This window comes from Corythoichthys intestinalis, chromosome 5, assembly GCF_030265065.1.
Source record: "Corythoichthys intestinalis isolate RoL2023-P3 chromosome 5, ASM3026506v1, whole genome shotgun sequence".
Lineage (NCBI taxonomy): Eukaryota > Metazoa > Chordata > Actinopteri > Syngnathiformes > Syngnathidae > Corythoichthys > Corythoichthys intestinalis.
The window spans coordinates 59644199-59664650 of NC_080399.1; the positions used below are offsets into that span (position 1 = coordinate 59644199).

At 36.9% G+C, this 20452-nt stretch overlaps 1 protein-coding gene across 1 annotated transcript in view; it reads left to right on the top strand.

Annotated features, from left to right (window-relative positions):
- The first annotated feature begins 11544 nt into the window (after nt 1-11544).
- LOC130916663 (NT-3 growth factor receptor-like) overlaps nt 11545-20452 on the top strand; it is a 64119-nt gene continuing 55211 nt past the window's right edge. Inside the window, exon 1 of the mRNA XM_057837532.1 lies at nt 11545-11804. Coding sequence (XP_057693515.1) covers nt 11545-11804 — 260 coding nt within the window. The remainder of the gene's footprint in view (nt 11805-20452) is intronic.

Genomic DNA, 20452 nt, shown 5'->3' on the forward strand with positions numbered 1-20452 from the left:
TATTTCCACAACGTGTTAAATGTTTGTAGGTCAAGTTTAAAACTGCTGCCCAGCTTTGCAAACCCAGTCAGGTACTCTTTTTTTATGACGTGCAAAAGAATTTTTTTTCCCCCTTTGCCATGAAAGGCACAAGCAGAGTCACAACCTGTGAATGTATGGATGCCAATGAGTGCTAAACACACACTAGTGCCAGGAGCTGCAGAGACCTCAGAGACGTCAGTCCTCGTTCTGTTGCCTCCTCCTGTGAAAAAATGCAATTTACACTGTAAATCTATCTGCAGACTTACAGCAATCACTGCCACGTCAGTATCAGGGCTTTTATTGACTACAGCTTGATGTTCTTGAGCCAAAAGGTTTATTTAACCATTGTCACCCATAACAGGTATGCAATAAAAAGTTCGACTGGATTCACTTTCTATACACTGTACATACATTTTATAACAAAGTTGTATTGATATCTGGGCTAAAAAATGGCATCGTTACAACACTAGTTTAAATAAGATTTTTGTGAGCATAGGTTAATAACAATTAACCTTGTAGCAAAGGCATGCGTGTGGCTTACCTGTAGTGAATGTCGTTAAAAATCCCAGTCGACGCATTTTCAGCAATATCCTTCGACGGAGCCTGGGGAGAAAGCCATTGTCTGACGCAACCACGCGGCTCTGCACGTTTTTTCCAAATTCCTGCCCTTTTTCGCCCTTGGACAGTTGAGAGATGCATATAGCATCGTTTCGATGCCTTTTGATTAAATTTCGAATGCGGTTTTCTTATCTTTTGTTCATCTTCGCTCGTGTCGTAGTTTGACACGGTCGCCGCCATGTTGTTTGTTTTCCAAACCCATAGCAACAATCCTCGTCTCCTATTGGTGCACGTGACCTAAAATGGCTTCACACACTGACGATACGACTCCGCCGTATCAATATCACTGCGCCACGGGGGAAAAAAAGACCGACACAAAAACGTTAATTACTAAAAAATGACTGGAAACCGTGAGTAGAACTTTTTTTTTTGGCACTAATTAGCAACGTATGTAAATTACAATGCAGAGGTTATGTAGATCCACTTTAGTGGAACGAACCAACACAATTTTCGCTCAGCCAATACAGCCTACATTGTGTAATTATTGACATCAACAATGGCGAGCTAGTAGTTTATTTTTTGTTTGAAAATTTTACAAATTTTATTAAAACGAAAACATTAAGAGGGGTTTTGATACAAAATTTCTATAACTTGTACTAACATTTATCTTTTAAGAACTACAAGTCTTTCTATCCATGGATCGCTTTAACAGAATTTTAATAATGTTAATGCCATCTTGTTGATTCATTGTTATAACAAACAAATACAGTACTTATGTACAGTATGTTGAATGTATATATCCGTCTTGTGTCTTATCTTTCCATTCCGACAATAATTTACAGGAAAATATTGCATATTTTAGAGATAGTTTGAATTGCGATTAATTACGATTAATTAATTTTTAAGCTGTGATTAACTCGATTAAAAAATTTTAATCGTTTGACAGCTCTATATTTTTCCTTTTTTTGATTGAAGTGATTTTTCTTTTTGAAAAAATATATATATTTTTAAGCAACTTATTTTTTGATTGAATAATAAAGACAAAAATGTCCTAGCCGAAATGTGGCCCAAACACAAATCAACATTACTTCAATCAAAAAAGTTGCTTAATCAAAGAAAAAACTTGACTCCAATTTTTTTTTGTTTTTTGTTTTGTTTTTGATTGAAGCAACTTTTTTTGATTGAAAATATATATTTTGATTGAGGCAACTTTTTAAAAATTTTATTTGAAACAATTTTTTTGGGATTAAATATCAAAGACACAAATCTACCTCTATATGGCTCCGCCCAAGGGATACAATTTTTGACTGGGGTGACTAGATTGGCATGACACCTGTGGGCGCACCATATTCAATGGATGACGTGCTTGGCGAAAAATAGCCTGATTTACAACTCTCCTCAAGAATGATGGGAAACAAAAAAACGCTCATTGTCAGCTTATTATTACAAATATTCTTGCAAGTTAATTTTACACTGCGTTTCGGGGTCATCAACATGTTGTGCCCCCCCTGCTCCAAAAGTCAAATTCCGCCTATGATTACAAGTACACGCTAGTACACATACTTGTAGTATAGTTACACGCAAGTACACGTACTTGTAGTATATACACGTGCTTGTACTACAAGTACTAGCACTTATACTAAAAGAACACGTACGTAGTACAATTAAACATAAGTAAACATACTTGTAGTACAAGTATATGTACTTATAAATTAATACAAGTACACACAAGTACACATGCTTTCAGTATTAGTACATCTACTCGTAGTAGTAGTACACGTACAATGACACACTGGACACATTTGTTCACCATGTCTGCTAACAAAGCATAAACCAGAAATATACACAGTGTCCTAAGTGTCCTAAAGTACTGCTAAAGAGCATGTGTTGAGAATATCACCATAAACCAGTAGGAGGATGGAAAGGATCTCAATGTGGTGAGTACTATGACTATTCTTCATACGTATTCATGTAGCTTTTAACTCCACAACCAAAATATAATGACTGCATTAGTGCATTAGCTATCGTTTGTTATTGACATCTGTGGCAAGACTTAGAGTCTTACATGGTGACTGTGGAATGCTGTTGTGGTTGCGAATTCAGAATAACCTGCCATCAAGAAGCTCTAAAGCCTGGTGCGTGCGTGTGTGTGTGTGTGCGTGCAAGTAAGCAAGCGAGGGGCTGTTAAAGGCCGATGAGTAACTCTCTTGCGCTTGTGGCTAAGGGACATTAGTAAATTGAGGGTGCATTAGAGAAGAGATACAATTTAACAAGGATTTAAAACAATACTGGTTTTGTGGGTTGCATCCATTAACATGGTTCAATGATGGCAGATAATTTATAATAATGGTGTGGAAATCTGTTGCTGACAGCCTGAATATACTAGTACAGTATTTGTGCTAGGTTGACTCAAGGTATCAAAAGCTTTTCAGTTTTTGTAATTGCAAAAACACACAGTCCAACTCACTTATCAAAATGTACAATTGCCTAATAAATACATACAATAAAATTACCACCCATTTGTCAACAACACAAAAACATTTCACATGAAGACTCAATTTGCATAAAACCTACAAAAACATATTTGAATTGCTAAAACACAAGTAACAAAACAACTTTGCTCAAATTATCAAATGAAAGATGAAGTGACGCAAAATGCTTGCCGTAGTCGGCAAAACCTGAACACAAGAAGCAGATGTGGTTTTATTCATTAAACACAACCTCTCTATATTGAAGAACTTGACCCAAATGATGTGATCACACCTATTATATAATGTCAGTTGAGAGTACAGTTTGCCGGAGGTTCCAAATGAACACAATGCTGGTGGCAGAGTCAGTTTTTCTCGAATTGTTCTGAAAAACAACATTCTGTAATAATACAATGCCCGAATCACCCCCGCCCAGTCAAAATGGATTGGTCGTCAAGCACCGACAATGGCACTGAAAGATGAACATTCACAGTCAGTCCTTCCAGTATAAGTGAATTGGACGTCTATTGTTGTCAATTGTAGGTAATGACTCAGTTTTGTGTCACTTCCATGTAATTTTAAGGGGCGCAGCCAAAAGGGATTGGGCCAGAGGCGGGTATAGTAGCCATAAATGTTACTCAAGTAAGAGTAGTGTTACTTCAAATGAGTAACATTGTGAGTAACAGATTACGATGTTTGATTTTTTTTTTCTTTAAACAATGCTATGTTTTTAAAAGTTCACTTTAAGAACTGTTATTATTATACTGTACATAACCACATAACCACATTAAGCCCCCCCAAAAAAATCCAGCAGGAGAAAAAAATTACTGGAATGAACCATCATTCATCCATAGAGTGTGAGTGCCCTTTAGTGGAGAAAATAGTTCCTAGTTTGAATAGCTGAGTAGTCAATAATTCCTTTCCAATAATAATCACAGACAAAGCTCTCTGTAATTCCACTCGGTCAACTTTGACGGTCTCGCTAACAATGCAGGCCCCCTATTTATCGGCCCCGCGCCCCGTTAATACATTATGAAGTCTATGGACGTTATAAAAAAAAATTCCATAGTTGTTTTTTAAGTTGCATGTTTTAAGGTTTCAGTTACTGTGAATAAATATTTTTCTTCCATCATTCTTGTTTTTTTTAAATTTCTTTTTATTAGAGTGCTAAAAAGTTCACATTTGTTTTGGATCACCCTGTATCAACAGTACATATATACTTGTACAAATATATGTTATGACTAAAGGACAGGAAGGCTTTGAGGGTACAACATTTGACAGTGATATTCCGTACTGTATGCCTGTGTTTGTGTATCTAGTGTGTATGACTGATGCACAGTATCTGATGGAACAAAGCACATAAAAAATCCATTACAGCCACAATTGATACATCTGTCCTTCTGGCTATTTAACCTCCAGGATTAAGAGTGAAATAATCCAATTAAATGCATTTAAAGATTTTTGCTTAAAAGTATGGAGAAAGCTACTCAGGACTCTTGTGTTATCTTACTATCACCTGCGTGATCAGGTTTTATGCACACAAATGAAAGGTAACAATGTTTGGCACCATATCTGGTAAATTTATGCACCATCATTTTGTCATGCAAGATGACACAACAGTGTCTGTTTTTGAAATGCATGCAAAGGATGGTTAACATTCAGTCATCTTCCGTACGCTCTTTGTCACGAGGGTCATGACCATATTGTCATGACAAAATGTTGCTGTTATGTTCTGCATGCGCCACTTTACAAACAGTTCCCCCAAATGTAACAATATAATAAACAATATTATTTTCAGGATTTGAGCGCTTTGCCAGCGGCATCCCATAAAAGCTCACTTGTCGCAAACATCCACACCTGTCTTGACTAAACTTCATCTGTTCATCCCGGCTGGGCAAATGTGCATTATATTAATCCAAGAAAATGCCGACTACGCATTTCTTCCGGATGTTTTCAGAGTTCGGAAGTAACCTGTTACATTAATTCAGTTACATTTACATGAGTAACATTTTAAGAAAAATGTACTTCTAAGAGTAGTTTTACCACTTCATACGTTTTACTTTTACTTGAGTAGATACTTGAAAAAGAAATGTGCAGCGGATGATGTTATTTAATCTTGTAGTTCGTTGAGTTGAGTTTGTGTTTGCCGTGTTAGGCCGTTCGTGTCTCTGCTGGAAACGCACGCGACATAAGAGTTCCCGCCCAGAACACAACATGCCCCACATAAGTTCAATAGGTGAATTCTTTTACGAGGTAGTGGTCACTACAAATGCTACTCTTACTACGCAACTTTGGGCTACACTAGCTACATTTTTCCTTTTTATCCAACTTTTTAGATTTGACTTTTATTTTGCCAAAAGTGCCGACAGTGGCTATCCAAGTTTCATCAATGAGACGTTGCAACAATAATAACATGACTATCATGATTTTCTAGTTGCAATTGGATTATTATTATGTATTCTTTTGGCCTAGTATGGTCATAAAATACTGTGCTGGCCAAAAGTATTGGCACCCCTGCAATTCTGTCAGATAATGCTCAATTTCCCCCAGAAAATGATTGTAATTACAAATGGTTTGGTAGTAATATCTTCATTTATTTTGCTTGCAATGAAAAAACACAAAAGAGAATGAAAAAAAATATATATATCATTTTACACAAAACTCCAAAAATGGGCTGGACAAAAGTATTGGCACCCTTGGCCTAATACCTTTAGACAAAATAACAGCGAACAACTGCTTCCGGTATCCGTCAATGAGATTCTTACAATGCTCTGCTGGAATTTTAGACCATTCTTCTTTGGCCAACTGCTCCAGGTCTCTGAGATTTGAAGGGTGCCTTCTCCAAACTGCCATTTTCAGATCTCTCCACAGGTGTTCTATGGGATTCAGGTCTGGACTCATTGCTGGCCACTTAGACTAGAAGTCTCCAGTGCATTATCTCAAACCATTTTCTAGTGCTTTTTGAAGTGTGCTTTGGGTCATTGTCCTGCTGGAAGACCCATGACCTCTGCGGGAGACCCAGCTTTCTCACACTGGACCCTACATTTTGTTGCAAAATATGTTTGTAGTCTTCATACTTCATAATGCCACACTCTAAAAAAAAATCCACTGGCTCTACTTAAAAAAATTGTTGTAACAATTTGCATTTAATTTTTTAAGTAAATTCAACTAAGCAATGATTGAGTACTTCCCTTATAAATTTTCTAACTGGACTAACTCAATTAGTATAGTTGAACCATCATTATTTATTGTCCTCCACAAGCTTTATTGTGTAGAACCAACTCAATTTTTATAGCATTAATAAGAAATAAAACTACTTCATTTAGGTTGCTATAACTCCTTCATTTTAATTTCTCAACTCAAAAGTTGATGCAAAATGGTACTTAAATTTATTGAGTAAGAGCAACTCATTCATTTTCCATGCCGCTTTTTCCTCACGAGGGTCACGGAGATGCTGGAGACTATCTCAGCTAACTATGGGCTGTAGGCAGGGGACACCCTGAACTGGTTGCTAATCGCAGGGCACAAGGAGACATACAACCATTCAGGCACACTCATACCTACGGACAATTTAGAGTGCTCAATCAGCCTACCATGCATGTTTTTGGAATGTGGGAGGAAACCCACGCAGGCACAGGGAGAACATGCAAACTCCACACAGGAAGGCCGAAGCCTGGGATTGAACCCTTGATCTCAGAACTGTGAGGCAGACGTGCTAACCACTCAGCCACCGTGCCGCCTAAGAGTAACTTGTTTTTCTAAAATAAATTAGACATGGCAACTCCAGTTTTATTTGGAAAAAAATATATATTTCAAAACTCAAAACAATGGACAAAATGAAAGTGCAGAGCAAAACCAATATAAACATCTGAAACATTGTCAACAGTTCACTTCAGGTGCAGGTATAAACGAAAAGTGTACTTCCAGTACTTTGATACACAGATATGGCACAACAACACACAGTGCAAAACAAGTGTACAACAAAATGTTTGCAAATGTACAAACAATATAGGGTGATTGAAAAGTAACTCCTGTTTTAAGATAATTTATTTAAATGTTGTAAACATTTTTGTAATTTTTTGAGTATGCTGCTTGATGCATGGTAATGAAATCTGTTTTCATTTTCTTTCTGACTGCAAATATTGCAAGGCAGAAAATGGCCAATTCTTTTCCCGTGGTAATATGCACATGTGATGGGAATTTAGGAAGTTGCACCAACTTAATAATGGAATAGAAATTAAATTTCACTCACTTAATCTTTCCCTTTGTTACGTGAAAGCAGAAAAGCTTAATCAAAAACAATATACTTTTAAGTTAATACGTCTTTCTTAATATTTAATTTTGATTAACTCCATAAAAGAAGTTACCAACTTAATAAAACAATGAATAGTAAAAAAAAAAAAAAAGTCATTTTTATGTTGAAAAAACTCATGTTTTCAAGTCCTACCAACTAACCTCATGAATCATTTTTTAGAGTACATGCACACGGTTGAGCAGTCCAGTGCCAGAGGTAGCAAAGCAACCCCAAAACATCAGGGAACCTCCAGTATCTTTGACTGTGGGGACAGTGTTATTTTCTTTGAAGGCCTCGTTTTTTTCCCCTCTGTAAACTATGTTTTGATGTGTTTGCCCCAAAAGCTCTACATTTGTCTCATCTGACCAGAGAACATTCTTCCAAAATGTTTTTGGTTTTCTCAGGTAAGTTTTGGCAAACTCAAGCCTGGCTTTTTTATGTCTCTGGGTCAGAAGTGGGGTCATCCTGGGTATCCCACCCACCCACAGAGTCCCTTTTCATTCAAACGCCGACACACAGTACGGGTTGACACTGTTGTACCCTCGGACTGCAGGACAGCCTGAACTTGTTTGGATGTTAGTCGAGGTTCTTTATCCACCATCCGCACAAACTTACATTGGAATCTCTTGTCAATTTTTCTTTTCCGTTCACATCGAGGGAGGTTGGCCTCTGTGCCATGGGCTTTACACTTATTGATGACACTGCGCACGGTAGACACAGGAACATTCAGGTCTTTGGAGATGGACTTGTAGCCTTGAGATTGCCCATGCTTCCTCACAATTTTACTTCTCAAATCCTCAGACAGTTCTTTGGTCTTCTTTCTTTTCTCCATGCTCAATGTGGTACACACAAAGACATAGGACAGAGGTTGAGTCAACTTTAATCCATTTTAACTGGCTACAAGTGTAATTTAGTTATTACCACCACCTGTTATGTGCCACAGGTAAGTAACATTTTCCCCCCATTCTCTTTTGTGTTTTTTCATTGCAAGCAAAATAAATGAAGATATTACTACCAAAACATTTGTAATTGCAATCATTTTATGGGAGAAATTAAGCATTATCTGATAGAATTGCAGGGGTGCCAACACTTTTGGCCAGCACTGTAGGCTGTAGTACAGTTTAATAACAGTTAATATAAGTGACACTTTGCTGAGAAAAAAAAATGTCCTTGTTTAAAAAAATATCAGACATCGCAAGCAGTTATTCTCAATGTTAGTCATATCTGGAGTATTCTTTTCACCGAATACCTTTTTCTTGTAATTGAGTGATATTATCTTGAAGTAACACAAAATGTGCTTGAGCAAGCTGTTTGGCTACTCTACCAACCTCTTGATGTTTTTATCCTACTTTTTGAGCAATGCCTTTCTGTTGTGTGTATGTGTGGGTTATATTTAATTTGCTTTTGTTTTTTAATATACTTTTCTAGATAGTTCTTTGCAATTGTGTTTTTCGTTTTGCTGTTATGTTTCTTTTAATAATCGAAACTGTGTTGCTTAATTTTCTTTTGTGTTTTGTATTTGCTATTGTTTTTTTTTTTTTTAGGCTATTGTGCTTTGCACGTCTGTGCCACCCTATTGATTGTCTGATGCATATCAGAAATGAACATATGCAAACTTTTGCATCTCAGATAAAGTGTCTTGACATTTTGAGAATTGAATGTCGATATTATTCCCAGGCTATTGGCTGTGGTTTTTGATGCATGTGGTTACATTTAGGCTTTTAGGAAGGTAGCAGTCCATCAGCGCTTTGGCACAGAAGCTGTTACCAGTTTTACGATCAGTGGGTGCAATCTCCCTCGACAAATCTCCAGGGAGTATTAGCATTGGAGTACTGAATAATTTTGTGAAGTCCATCTTTCGATTTCACAACATGTACGCAAGGTAGCCTGTCTAAAATAATGAATATTGTCATAGATTATTAGGTTTTTGATTTCAGAATAATTTTATTGGTAATTTTTATTCCTGACCTTGTTTTTGTTTCTGTGTTTTTTGTCTTTATATTGCCTTTGGATGTCCATATTTTATATTCTACCTATTGTTGACGTTGTACTTTGTGCTCACCTGATAAATTTTCCCAAGGTAATCATGTGTTGCCTCGTGATGCTTGCTGTCCTTTTTGGTTCATTGCTGCTGTTGTGTCTTCTCACCATCTGAATTCCTGTCGTGTGGGTGGTGGTCGTGGTGGTCAGGGGGATTGGGTTGCGTGTGTGTGCCAAATAATATGGCCTATCTCGAAACCACAGCCTTGTCATATACAGTACATTAAACAGGCCATTAGGATCTCCCATAATGCATTAGGCTCAAACAAAAAGAAAAGCAGGACATAGAGAATTTGACTTTTGAATCAGACAAATTCACCTCCCTTAACAGCAGTGCTTCTCAATTATTTTTTCTTTTGTGTCCCCCCCAACCACTGTAAACACTATCATGTATCATTTGTTTATAAAATTATTATAAACACTTCACCTAGCATTGTGTACTTGTTAACCTTAAAGAAAAAAGTAATACTGTGTAGAATTAAAATAAAGTATAATTTTATCAAAGTTGTTTTTGTTTGCAACAGTTCCCTCCCAGGTCGGCCCGGCCAGAGTCGTGTCTCACTTTACCGGGTACCGGGAAGAGGTGCTCCCTGGTGTCATATCGCGGACCCCTCCTGTGGTGCGACCCCTTTTCCCAACCCTGAAGGCCGGCTGATGGGGGGCGCGGGTGGATGTGATTGGGATCGGTTGGGGGGCCCCGGTGGAAAGCCCACACGTCTCTAAGACCATTGGACATGGTTCCAGTAATCGATGCGCTTTGTTGACATGTCTTCAGCAAACTGTTTACTGGCTTTCTTGTGTACTGTCTTCACAAGAGGCTTCCTCCTGGGGTGACAGCCATGCACATCGTAGAGAACGGCTTATCGTCTGAGCACTAACAGGCTGATCCCCCACCTCTTCAATCTCTGCAGCAATGCTGAGAGCACTCCTGTAATGAGTCACATGACATTTTGGAGGGAACATGACAAGCAGTACTCAATTTGGACATTTAGGGGTGTACTTACTTTTGTTGCCAGGGGATTAGATATTAATGGCTATATTTTGAGGGTTAAAAAAATTAACTCTATTATATAGGCTGCACACAGACTACTTTTCATTGTGTCAAAGTGTAATTTTGTCAGTGTTGTCCCATGAAAAGATATACTTAAATATCTGCAGAAATGCGAGGGGTGTACTCACTTTTGTGATACACTGTATGTTACTTAGATCTATATTATTTAAAAAACAAAAAGTAAATGTTTACATTAACTTCAATTTGAATGTACATCTTATGTTCTTAAGTTGTTAAAATCGAGGTTTTGCATTTGAATGTGAGGAAATGAGGGAAAATAAGACTTAGGAGATTGAGGTTGAGGTTACTGAATGGTGTTTTTGTTAAGTATTATTCTGTACATCGATGAAAAAAATACAATTTTGAATGAAAATCAGTCTGTCATGTATGCCTTGTTATAGTAAGTGCAATCCAGTAGCCTAATGCATGCGTAAAACCTGATGTGTTTTATTGTGTGTTAAAGGTATAACAACCAAAACCTGTTTTCTTTGCATTTTTGTGGTTTTAGGAGGTTTGTCCCGCCCTCATAAAAAATATAATTTAATAAATAAATAAATAAATAAATACATAAAATCTGACTTCATGACGACCTTTATGTCAGGGAGTTCTGGCAAGAAATTCTAGCCGCTTTCATCCCTAAAGTTACAACAAATATTGAGAAATATAATATGCAGTGAAAGAGTCTCTATTGTGGTGCTTTTCCACAATGAGGATATTTTTTTCCTGAAACTGCCAAATACAGCCCTAATTTTAATCAATATTCCCTAACAGGGTTTAATATTTCTCATTTGGATTAGTTAAATTAATTATAGCAGTTTTATGAAAATATATTAAGATAATAATTATTATGGACCATCAACCTCATGGTTAGGGACCCCTAGAAGAGAGGGTGAGTGAGAGGGAGAGAGAGAGAGCGAGAGAAAGCATTGACCAGAGAAATACCATTGGCTTTTAACAGGCATGACTCACATAGAGCCGAATCAAACCGCTGAGTGGTTCAACGGAAGCAGGAACACTGGCTGCTGGTTCCGTTCCACACACCTGGATGTAGCCTGGCAAATGAACTTCTTTTCTGTTTTTTTTTTAAATTATACATTTCAAATCGTGGTGTCATGTATGGATTTGAAGCTTTCTTCCCATTCAATGTCTACCGGCACTCCAAAACCTGGCACTACTGGAGGCTGTTCTTTGTGATCAAAATCTTATTTCCCATTTACCTTAACTCTTTGTCGGACTGCCCACCCACCTGCACCTGCTCACCCAATGAGATCTATTGCAAGAAATTGGACAACGGCAGTTTTTTATCGCCTCCTACGAGCTCTGGAAATATTTCTAGGAGCGCCGATGACCTTTTCCAGAACATCACTTCAATGTAAGAGTACACGTAACCACTGAGCATGTTCATGTTTAAGCTTTTGGGAATCCTGGCTCCTCGTAGAAAGGACATCAGAATTTGCTTATTTGTGAAATTCAATTAGTGACAGTTTATGAATACCCAAGTTTTAAAACATGGCCAAAAATGATTGGTGTTTTATTATTAAGGATCAATTTTAAGCGTTAGTTATTTGTACGAAATTAATATTTTGAAACTATGGATGAAAATGTTTCATCCAAAATATTCACTTATGGTCAGTGTTGCCAGATTGAGTGGGTTCACACCTAATTGGGATATTTAAAAAAAAAAAATTGCAATGGGCGGGTTGATCAATTTGGGCTACTTTTGACAAAATTTGGCGGTTAGTTTTAACAGTTCAACTTGCATGTCTACACCTTGAAGTTCAGCTACATTGAATTCTTTCAGCATCATCATCCTTGCTTTAATTATACCTTGCATTTTAGCGCCTCAGCGCCTGGAGCTGTGAACTGCATGTCATTTCTGATTTGGAAGTACAGTGGTACCTCGACATACTATCACTTCGACGTACAATCTTTTTGACATACAAAGCTGCTTATTCAGCTACATTAGCGCGACGTAATAATACGACTTTTATTCTCGGAGTAATTGTATGAGAAAAAAAGTAACTATTTCAATGAAAATAAATGTCGAATTAATAATACGAGAATAAAAGTCATATTATTACAGAGGGCTAAGGTAGCTGAATAAGCAGCTACGTACTTTACGTAGCGCATTGCTGCCTCAGTTAAAAATCAACTTTAATTGAAAGCATTTTGTGGTTTAGAATCGGTTTTACAAATAAGGAAATGCTTCATTGTTTTGCCTAATCTACATGAAATTATAATAATAAATAGAAGGATGTATACTAATGCTTTGTCGTAGCTCCCAGCTAAAGTTCATGTGCGCAGCGGCTTACAGCTACATTACACCTATGTAATAATATAACTTTTTTTCCCCCGTGGCAACAGTTTGACTTTAATCTCATAGTCTTTTATTTCTTCCTTGATTATTTTATTCTTTATTTGGCCCCAATAGTCCGTCGTACCTTTCAAAGTTAAAAATAACTTTTCTATACAAATTAATTTGCTCTGCAACTGTTAGGCTAGGTTCGTACTGCAGGTCCTAATGCACAATACCGATTTTTTTTGTCATATCTGTTTTTTTGGCACAACGGTTCAAACTGCCTTTGTCCATTTAGCTCAGGGGTGTCAAACTCATTCCACAAAGGGCCAAGAGGCTTCTGGATTTCATTTCAACAAGACTGCGCAAAAGAATTAACCATTGAATTTTTGGCTGAAACAAGCTGCACCTGCCTGCAATCAACTGATTACACTTGTAGGAGAACAGATTGGTAAAAAGATGACCTCTTCATTGGTTGGAACGATATCCAGGACCCTCTTGGCCCTTTGTGGAATTGGTTTGACACCCCTGATTTAGCCCATTCAAGTATTACGAATGCGCACTAATTTGCTGTACGACACGCGCTGAGCAAACTGACCCGCATGCGCAGAAGCATCAAAACAAATAACTACGCACTGTGCATGCATGACGCACACACATAAGCCTTGTGTGTGTGCGTCAGTTTGCCCCGACTCGGCCATGTAGGCAATACTGAAATATTGCTCATTTGGCGAACAGTAAAAAACCGAGCATTATCAGGTTTCTCCTTTTCTTCATTGTATTTTTTTTTTTTGATTGTGGTCAAGCCAGCCTCCTGCGTAGTAAAAGCCGAGTTCACGCTAGGTGCTAATGCTAATGAACAGCTACATCGCTGCTGTCTTGCGTTCTGCTCTCGGTCTTTGCTGACGTAATTGCTGCATGAATTCCACTTTGGGACACTTGACAGTTCCGACCGCCACCACATTCTGGAAAAATGTAGCTCAGATCGGGTTTAAACCACATACAAAAGTGATCCAGATCAGATTTGAAATGGTCCACTTCTATGCGACTTGACCTGAGGTCTAAATCTAACCTTAGATAAAACAAATCTCAACGGCCCAACAGGAGCCAGCACAATGACGGTTATTAGCATTGTTTTTAGAACTATTCTGTAAGTCTGTGATAGGAAAAGAGCACAAATGTGTTTATCACACTTTTGTTTTGTACTGTGAATATTGCGTTTAATATGATTCAGTTAAATGTAAATAAAAATAAAATAGTAACTAAATAAAATAAAAGAAAAATTAACTGAACTGGTTTATTTTTTAAAATACTTTTTTTTAAATGTTATGTTTTTTTCACAATCAATCTTTTCAAATTGTATATAGATGTGTTTGTTCAAAAAACTTAATAGTATGTTTGTATAATGCTTTGATAAAGTGATGGGTGCAATACCTAACCTCACAAAGAGATATCCTCCAAACTCTTTTTGTCTTAGATGGCGGAAAACACTCAGGTGACTTGAAGTTCCGCTCTGAGACCCCCAATTTGGCCAAATTGAAAAATTGTCCAATATGCATGTGTGATACATCATTTGAAAGCTTAAAATCTAAATTTTCTGGGGGAAGAAAAACACGAGACAGGAACAGGAGGGAATTAAAAAAAAATAAATAAATAAACAGCAAAACCCTAACTGTAGGTGAGAGCATGAGAGAGCATAATTAAAGACGCCATGATTTTAACGAGATATTATCGCATACTTGCCTCTTTTCGATCGAAAAACTCCATGTAGCATGAATCACCGAGAGTCAAGACACAGCTGTGAAGGGCCACAGCCGGATTTATGGGAGATTTTATGTGTGACACATGGTAATATAATGAGGGTCGCGAAATCGCAGACATCAATGAGTGGTCAAGATGTTATTTTTCGTATATTTACCCTTTTAAACTTTTTTTTTTTTTCAATTTTTCTTTGTTTGGTTATTTATCATCTAAGATATTGGGGAAAATGCGAAAATGCGACAATTACAAAAAAATACAATTAAGCGATGGTTATGAGGTAGATATCAGTGACTTATTTACAGACACCATTTTTTTCATTGTGACGTAAATTATTTAAAAGTTTAAAATATGCGCTTGAATAATTTTTTTAAAGTATTTTTTAAAAACTAAATATTAGACATCAATTATTGATTCTAAGCTAAAAATGACAGACATTTTGAAGAATAAATATAATTGCTTACTTTCTTTATATGGCTGGGTTGAAACAAAAGCGGTTGCGCGACGTTTGTAAACGGGGGTCTCCAGGGTAAAACGGACAAATTAAAAATAGTTCGGGGGCTTAATGCACCATGAATCTGCTATGGCAGCATATAGACATTTTTCTATCAGTAGTTAATTTTAAAGAGGGGTGCAAGAGCAGAAACTGCTTTTTCAGCCTTGTCTGTGTTTTCCACCATACTGTGTATATACATACATACATTTGAAGTTCCGCTCTGAGACCCCCAATTTGACAAATTTCAAAATCGTCCGATATCATGTGTGATACATCATTGGAAAGCTTAAAATCTCAATTTTCTGGGGGAAGAAAAATTTTGAACAGGAGGGAATTTAAAAAAAAAAAAAAAAAAAAAAATTTAAACAGCAAAACCCTACCCTTTTAAACTTTTTTGTTGTTGTTGTTGTTGAATTTTTCTTTGTTTGGATCTATTATTTATCATCTAACATATCGGAGAGAATGTGAAAGTCACAAAAAAATACAATTAAGTGATAGTTATGGGGTAGATATCCGTGACTTCTTCAGACACCATTTTCTTCATTGTGACGTAATTTGTTTAAAAGTTTAAAATATGTGAGTGAATAAATTTTTTTAAAGTGTTTTTTTTTTTTTTTTTTAAACGAAATATTAGACATAAATTAATGATTCTAAGCTAAAAACGACTGACGTTTTGAATAATAAATATAATTAATTACCTTCGTTTTCTGGCTAGCTTGAATCAAAAAGCGGTTGTACGACGTCTGTAAACGGGGGTTTCAAGGGTAAAACCGACAAATTAAAAATATTTCTGGGGCTTAATGCACCATGAATCTGCTATGGCAGGATATAGACATATTGTTCTATCAAACACAACAGTTGTTTTGTCTTAAAATATAGCAGTTTATTTTGAAGAGGAGTGCAAGAGCAGAAACTGCTTTTTCAGTCTTGTCTATATATATATATATATATATATATATATATATATGTTATATATGTTCACTATTTTGCACTGTTGGTCTATTGCATATAACCTGTTTTGACATAGTAAGTAGAAAGGACAAAAACGCCTGTGACCATACCTGCTGTTTCTGTTGAATTTCAAATATAAAACTATTCAGTATCATTTTTTTCAGTTGAATGTGTATCCTAACAAGTTGAAAAAGTATTATCAAGCTTTAAAACGGTTCGTTGCGCATGTTGGGTTGTCAATAGGACATCAATATTACAAATTTTGACAAAAGTTTGGGATTTTGTTTGTCTTTTGGGGTCCAAAATGTTGATTATAGTTGGTCAGTGAAGAAAACAACAGTTTGGACATGAATGTTATTGTCTCCCGAAAAAAAAGGACTCAACCAGGCCATTGTGAACAATTTTTACTTTGAAATATAAAGGCAACATCAAAGGCATGCAAAATGTGACAAATAGGCCCAAACCTTAAAAAGGTTTTATTGCCCTTTCTCCTCATTGGCTTCACCTGTGTATGTAGGTAAACACCAGTCAGTATATCAAACACATTTTCAGTTCCAAAATTTAGTACTAAAGATTTTCTAATCAATAAAAACACAGAGGCACCCAAATTTATGCACTGTCCCATTTTTGTTTCAATAATTATTACACACTTTCTGTTTATCCTTTAAGCTTTATTTCATTTCTGAAATATTACTGTGTTCTTCTGCTATGTGATATATTTCACTGATTTTTTTGTTCCAAACAATCAGTGAGTTATAAAGGAAAATCTTTAAAATTATCAAGGTTTTTGCATACCAAGGTACAGTATGCTTGTGGAAATCAAGTGTGACATGTGACAGCCCGAAACACTCCAAAATGAGTTCCTCAGCTCTCTGGGCAGCCCAGGCCTGGGTGAAACTGCACCACTAGCACCACCCTAAATTCAGTCCCTGCCTGGAATCCGTATTGTTGAACTGGGATTTTTGGCGAAGTGGCTGGTATGCTGTAAACTGGAAAACAGAACTGATTCTGGACTTTTGTGCAGATCAAGTTATAGTGCGATCATCACACTATAACACTATAAGCAGTGTTGTCACAGATTACTTAAAAAAGTAATTTAATTACTGATTACACCTCAAAAAAGTAGTTACTTTACCGATTACTTTATTATTAAAGTAACTAAATTACTTTAAAAGTAACTTATCAGTTACTTTTAACCATTTTTTCTCCTTTTGCTGCCTCAACATAAAAATGACAACAAAAAATGTCATCGCATGTAATTGAATTTTTCACATAAGGCTTAATCTTTGAGTTAGCGGCGGTTTAATTAGTCGATGGAGTTGATTTCAACCACCATTGACTTGCGCTAGCTTAGCCACCCCTGCGCCCTGAAACTAACAAATAACTGACAAACTGCACGGAATTTGTTCAAATCAACTCCAACGACTTAATAAACCCCCGCTAACTCCAAGATAAAGCCTAATGTAAAAAATTCTGAACTTCCCCCTTAAAATGAAGATCTAGATGTTAAAATATTGTCTATAAAACTTGTAAAGCAATAAAAGAAACAACAAAAATTAATGAAATGAACAAGAATCCTACAAGGTATTTCATAATGGATCAAAATCATTTTTCGAGCAGATCATGTGACTAGCACCTAAGACACGAGCTTTTGCTTTGCTAAGCCAAAACTACACCTGTGGAGGCAAGATGGGTATTTAGCATTTCTGTAAACCTAAGCTTTCAAATGCAACCAACAACAACTGAGCTTGAACAGTTTTATATATATGTATATACAGGGGTGAAAGTGGGCGGAACGGTCAGGAACGCAGTTCCGGTATAAGATTCAGGGCCGGAACGCAGTTCCGGTATAAGATTCTGGGCCAGAACGCTGTTCCGGTATAAGATTCTGGGCCAGAACGCTGTTCCGGTATATGGTGCTTTTATTCCGAAAATATGACGGCAACTGTCAAAACGCCTACCAACGTCTACCAACATCAGATTTTGTACATACACAAGTATTAACAACAACCATGATAAAGTGCTTGTGTAGCGTAATCTGTTTCCACCGATATTTATTATTTATTTTATTCCACGGACGGCATGGAGGTTTCCCCAGCTGCTGCAGTTATCCGAGTCTGATGATGACGAGTCACGTCAATGTGCGAATGCAAGCAAATTGCCTGGACTCATTTATCTGTTCAATTGGCTGACATACTGACATGTGATCACCAGACATAGTTAGCTCTGATTGGTTCAAATGTGCATGTTTTCTCAAACAGCAAAAAAAAAAAAAAAAAAAAAAAAAAAAATTGCAACAGAAAATGGATCAAATCTATAAGAGCAAGGAAAGAGTTAAGGTGGCTCATTTATCATATTTAGTTTTATTTGCTCATATGGGGAGGTTCAGAACATCTTAGCTGTCAATGTGCACTTTGGACTTATTTCTTCATTTATGTAAGGCTACTTATTCATTTCCTTATGATTTAAAAAAGACAATGTTTGCACGATCTTCAAAAGATATTCCATTTCCCTCTGTATAATATGTCATTTGTAGTTATTTTTCTGAATTTACAGTTGTGGTCAAAAGTTTACATACACTTGTGAAGAACATAATGGTATGGCTCTCTTGAGTTTCCAGTTATTTCTACAACTCTGATTTTTCTCCGGTAGAGTGATTGGAACAGATACTTCTTTGTCACAAAAAACATTCATGAAGTTTGGTTCTTTTATGACTTTTTTATGGGTTAACAGAAAAAGTGATCAAATCTGCTGGGTCAAAAATATACATACATGGATCTGAAAAAGCGAATCATTGATTTGAACAAGTCAGGAAAGTCACTTGGAGCCATTTCAAAGCAGCTGCAGGTCCCAAGAGCAACAGTGCAAACAATTGTTTGTAAGTATAAAGTGCATGGCACTGTTTTGTCACTGCCACCATCAGGAAGAAAACGCAAGCTATCACCTGCTGCTGAGAGAAAGTTGGTCAGGAGGGTGAAGATTCAACCGAGAATCACCAAAAAGCAGATCTGCCAAGAATTAGAGGCTGCTGGAACACAGGTGTCAGTGTCCAGTCAAGCGTGTTTTGCATCTCCATGGACTGAGAGGCTGCCGTGCAAGAAGGAAGCCCTTGCTTCAAAAGCAGCACCTTAAGGCTCGACTGAAGTTTGCTGCTGATCACATGGACAAAGATAAGACCTTCTGGAGGAAAGTTCTGTGATCAGACGAAACAAAAATCGAGCTGTTTGGCCACAATGCCCAGCAATATGTTTGGAGGAGAAAAAGTGAGGCCTTTAACCCCAAGTACACCATGCCTACCGTCAAGCACGGTGGTGGTAGTATTATGCTGCGGGGCTGTTTTGCTGCCAATGGAACTGGTACTTTACAGAGAGTAAATGGGATAATGAAGACAGAAGGTTACCTTCAAATTCTTCAAGATAACCTAACGTCATCAGCCCGAAGATTGGGTCTTGGGCGCAGTTGGGTGTTCCAACAGGACAATGACCCCAAACACACATCAAAAGTGGTAATGGAATGGCTAAATCAGGCTAGAATTAAGGTTTTCGAATGGCCTTCCCAAAGTCCTGACTAAAGCCCCATTGAGAACTTGTGGACAATGCTGAAGAAACAAGTCCATGTCAGAAAGCCATCAAATTTAACTGAACTGCACCAATTCTGTCAAGAGGAGTGGTCAAAGATTCAACCAGAAGCTTGCCAGAAGCTTGTGGATGGCTACCAAAAGCGCCAAATTGAAGTGAAAATGGCCAAGGGACATGTTACCAAATATTAGCGCTGCTGTATGTATATTTTTGACCCAGCAGATTTGATCACTTTTTTCTGTTCACCCATAATAAAGTCATAAAAGAACCAAACTTCATGAATGTTTTTTGTGACAAAGAAGTATCTGTTCCAAACACTCTATCAGAGAAAAATCAGAGTTGTAGAAATAACTGGAAACTCAAGAGAGCCATGACATTATGTTCTTCACAAGTGTATGTAAACTTTTGACCACAACTGTATGTTCCTTATATCTTTATTAAAAAAAAAAAAAAACAAAGAAAAACAAAAAAACAAAAAATGTTTACATTATCTTCATTTTTAATATACATCCCATGTTCTTAAGTAGTTAAAATTGAGATTTGGCATTTAGTATGAGAAGAAATGAGGGAAAGTAAAAATGAGCTGAAGGTTGGGGTTATAGCTGTTTCAGTTAACTTTTATTTTGCAAATCATTGAAAAAATACAATTTTGGATGAAAATCAGTTTTTGTATGTGTTATAGAAATAACTGACCAAAACAGTTTTCTTTGCGTTTCAGTAGTTTTGACCACCATCCCCCCCCCCCCCCCCCCCCCCCCAAAAAAAAAAATAAAATTTCTGGCTCCGTGGTGACCTTCACGCCAGGGAGCTCCGGCAAGAAATTCTAACCACTTTCACCCTTGTGTATATATACAGTATTGGCCAAAAGTTTGGCGACACCTCAAAGGTGGACACTTTGAAGAATGTAGAATATATAACCTGTTTTAAGTTATTTCACGTTT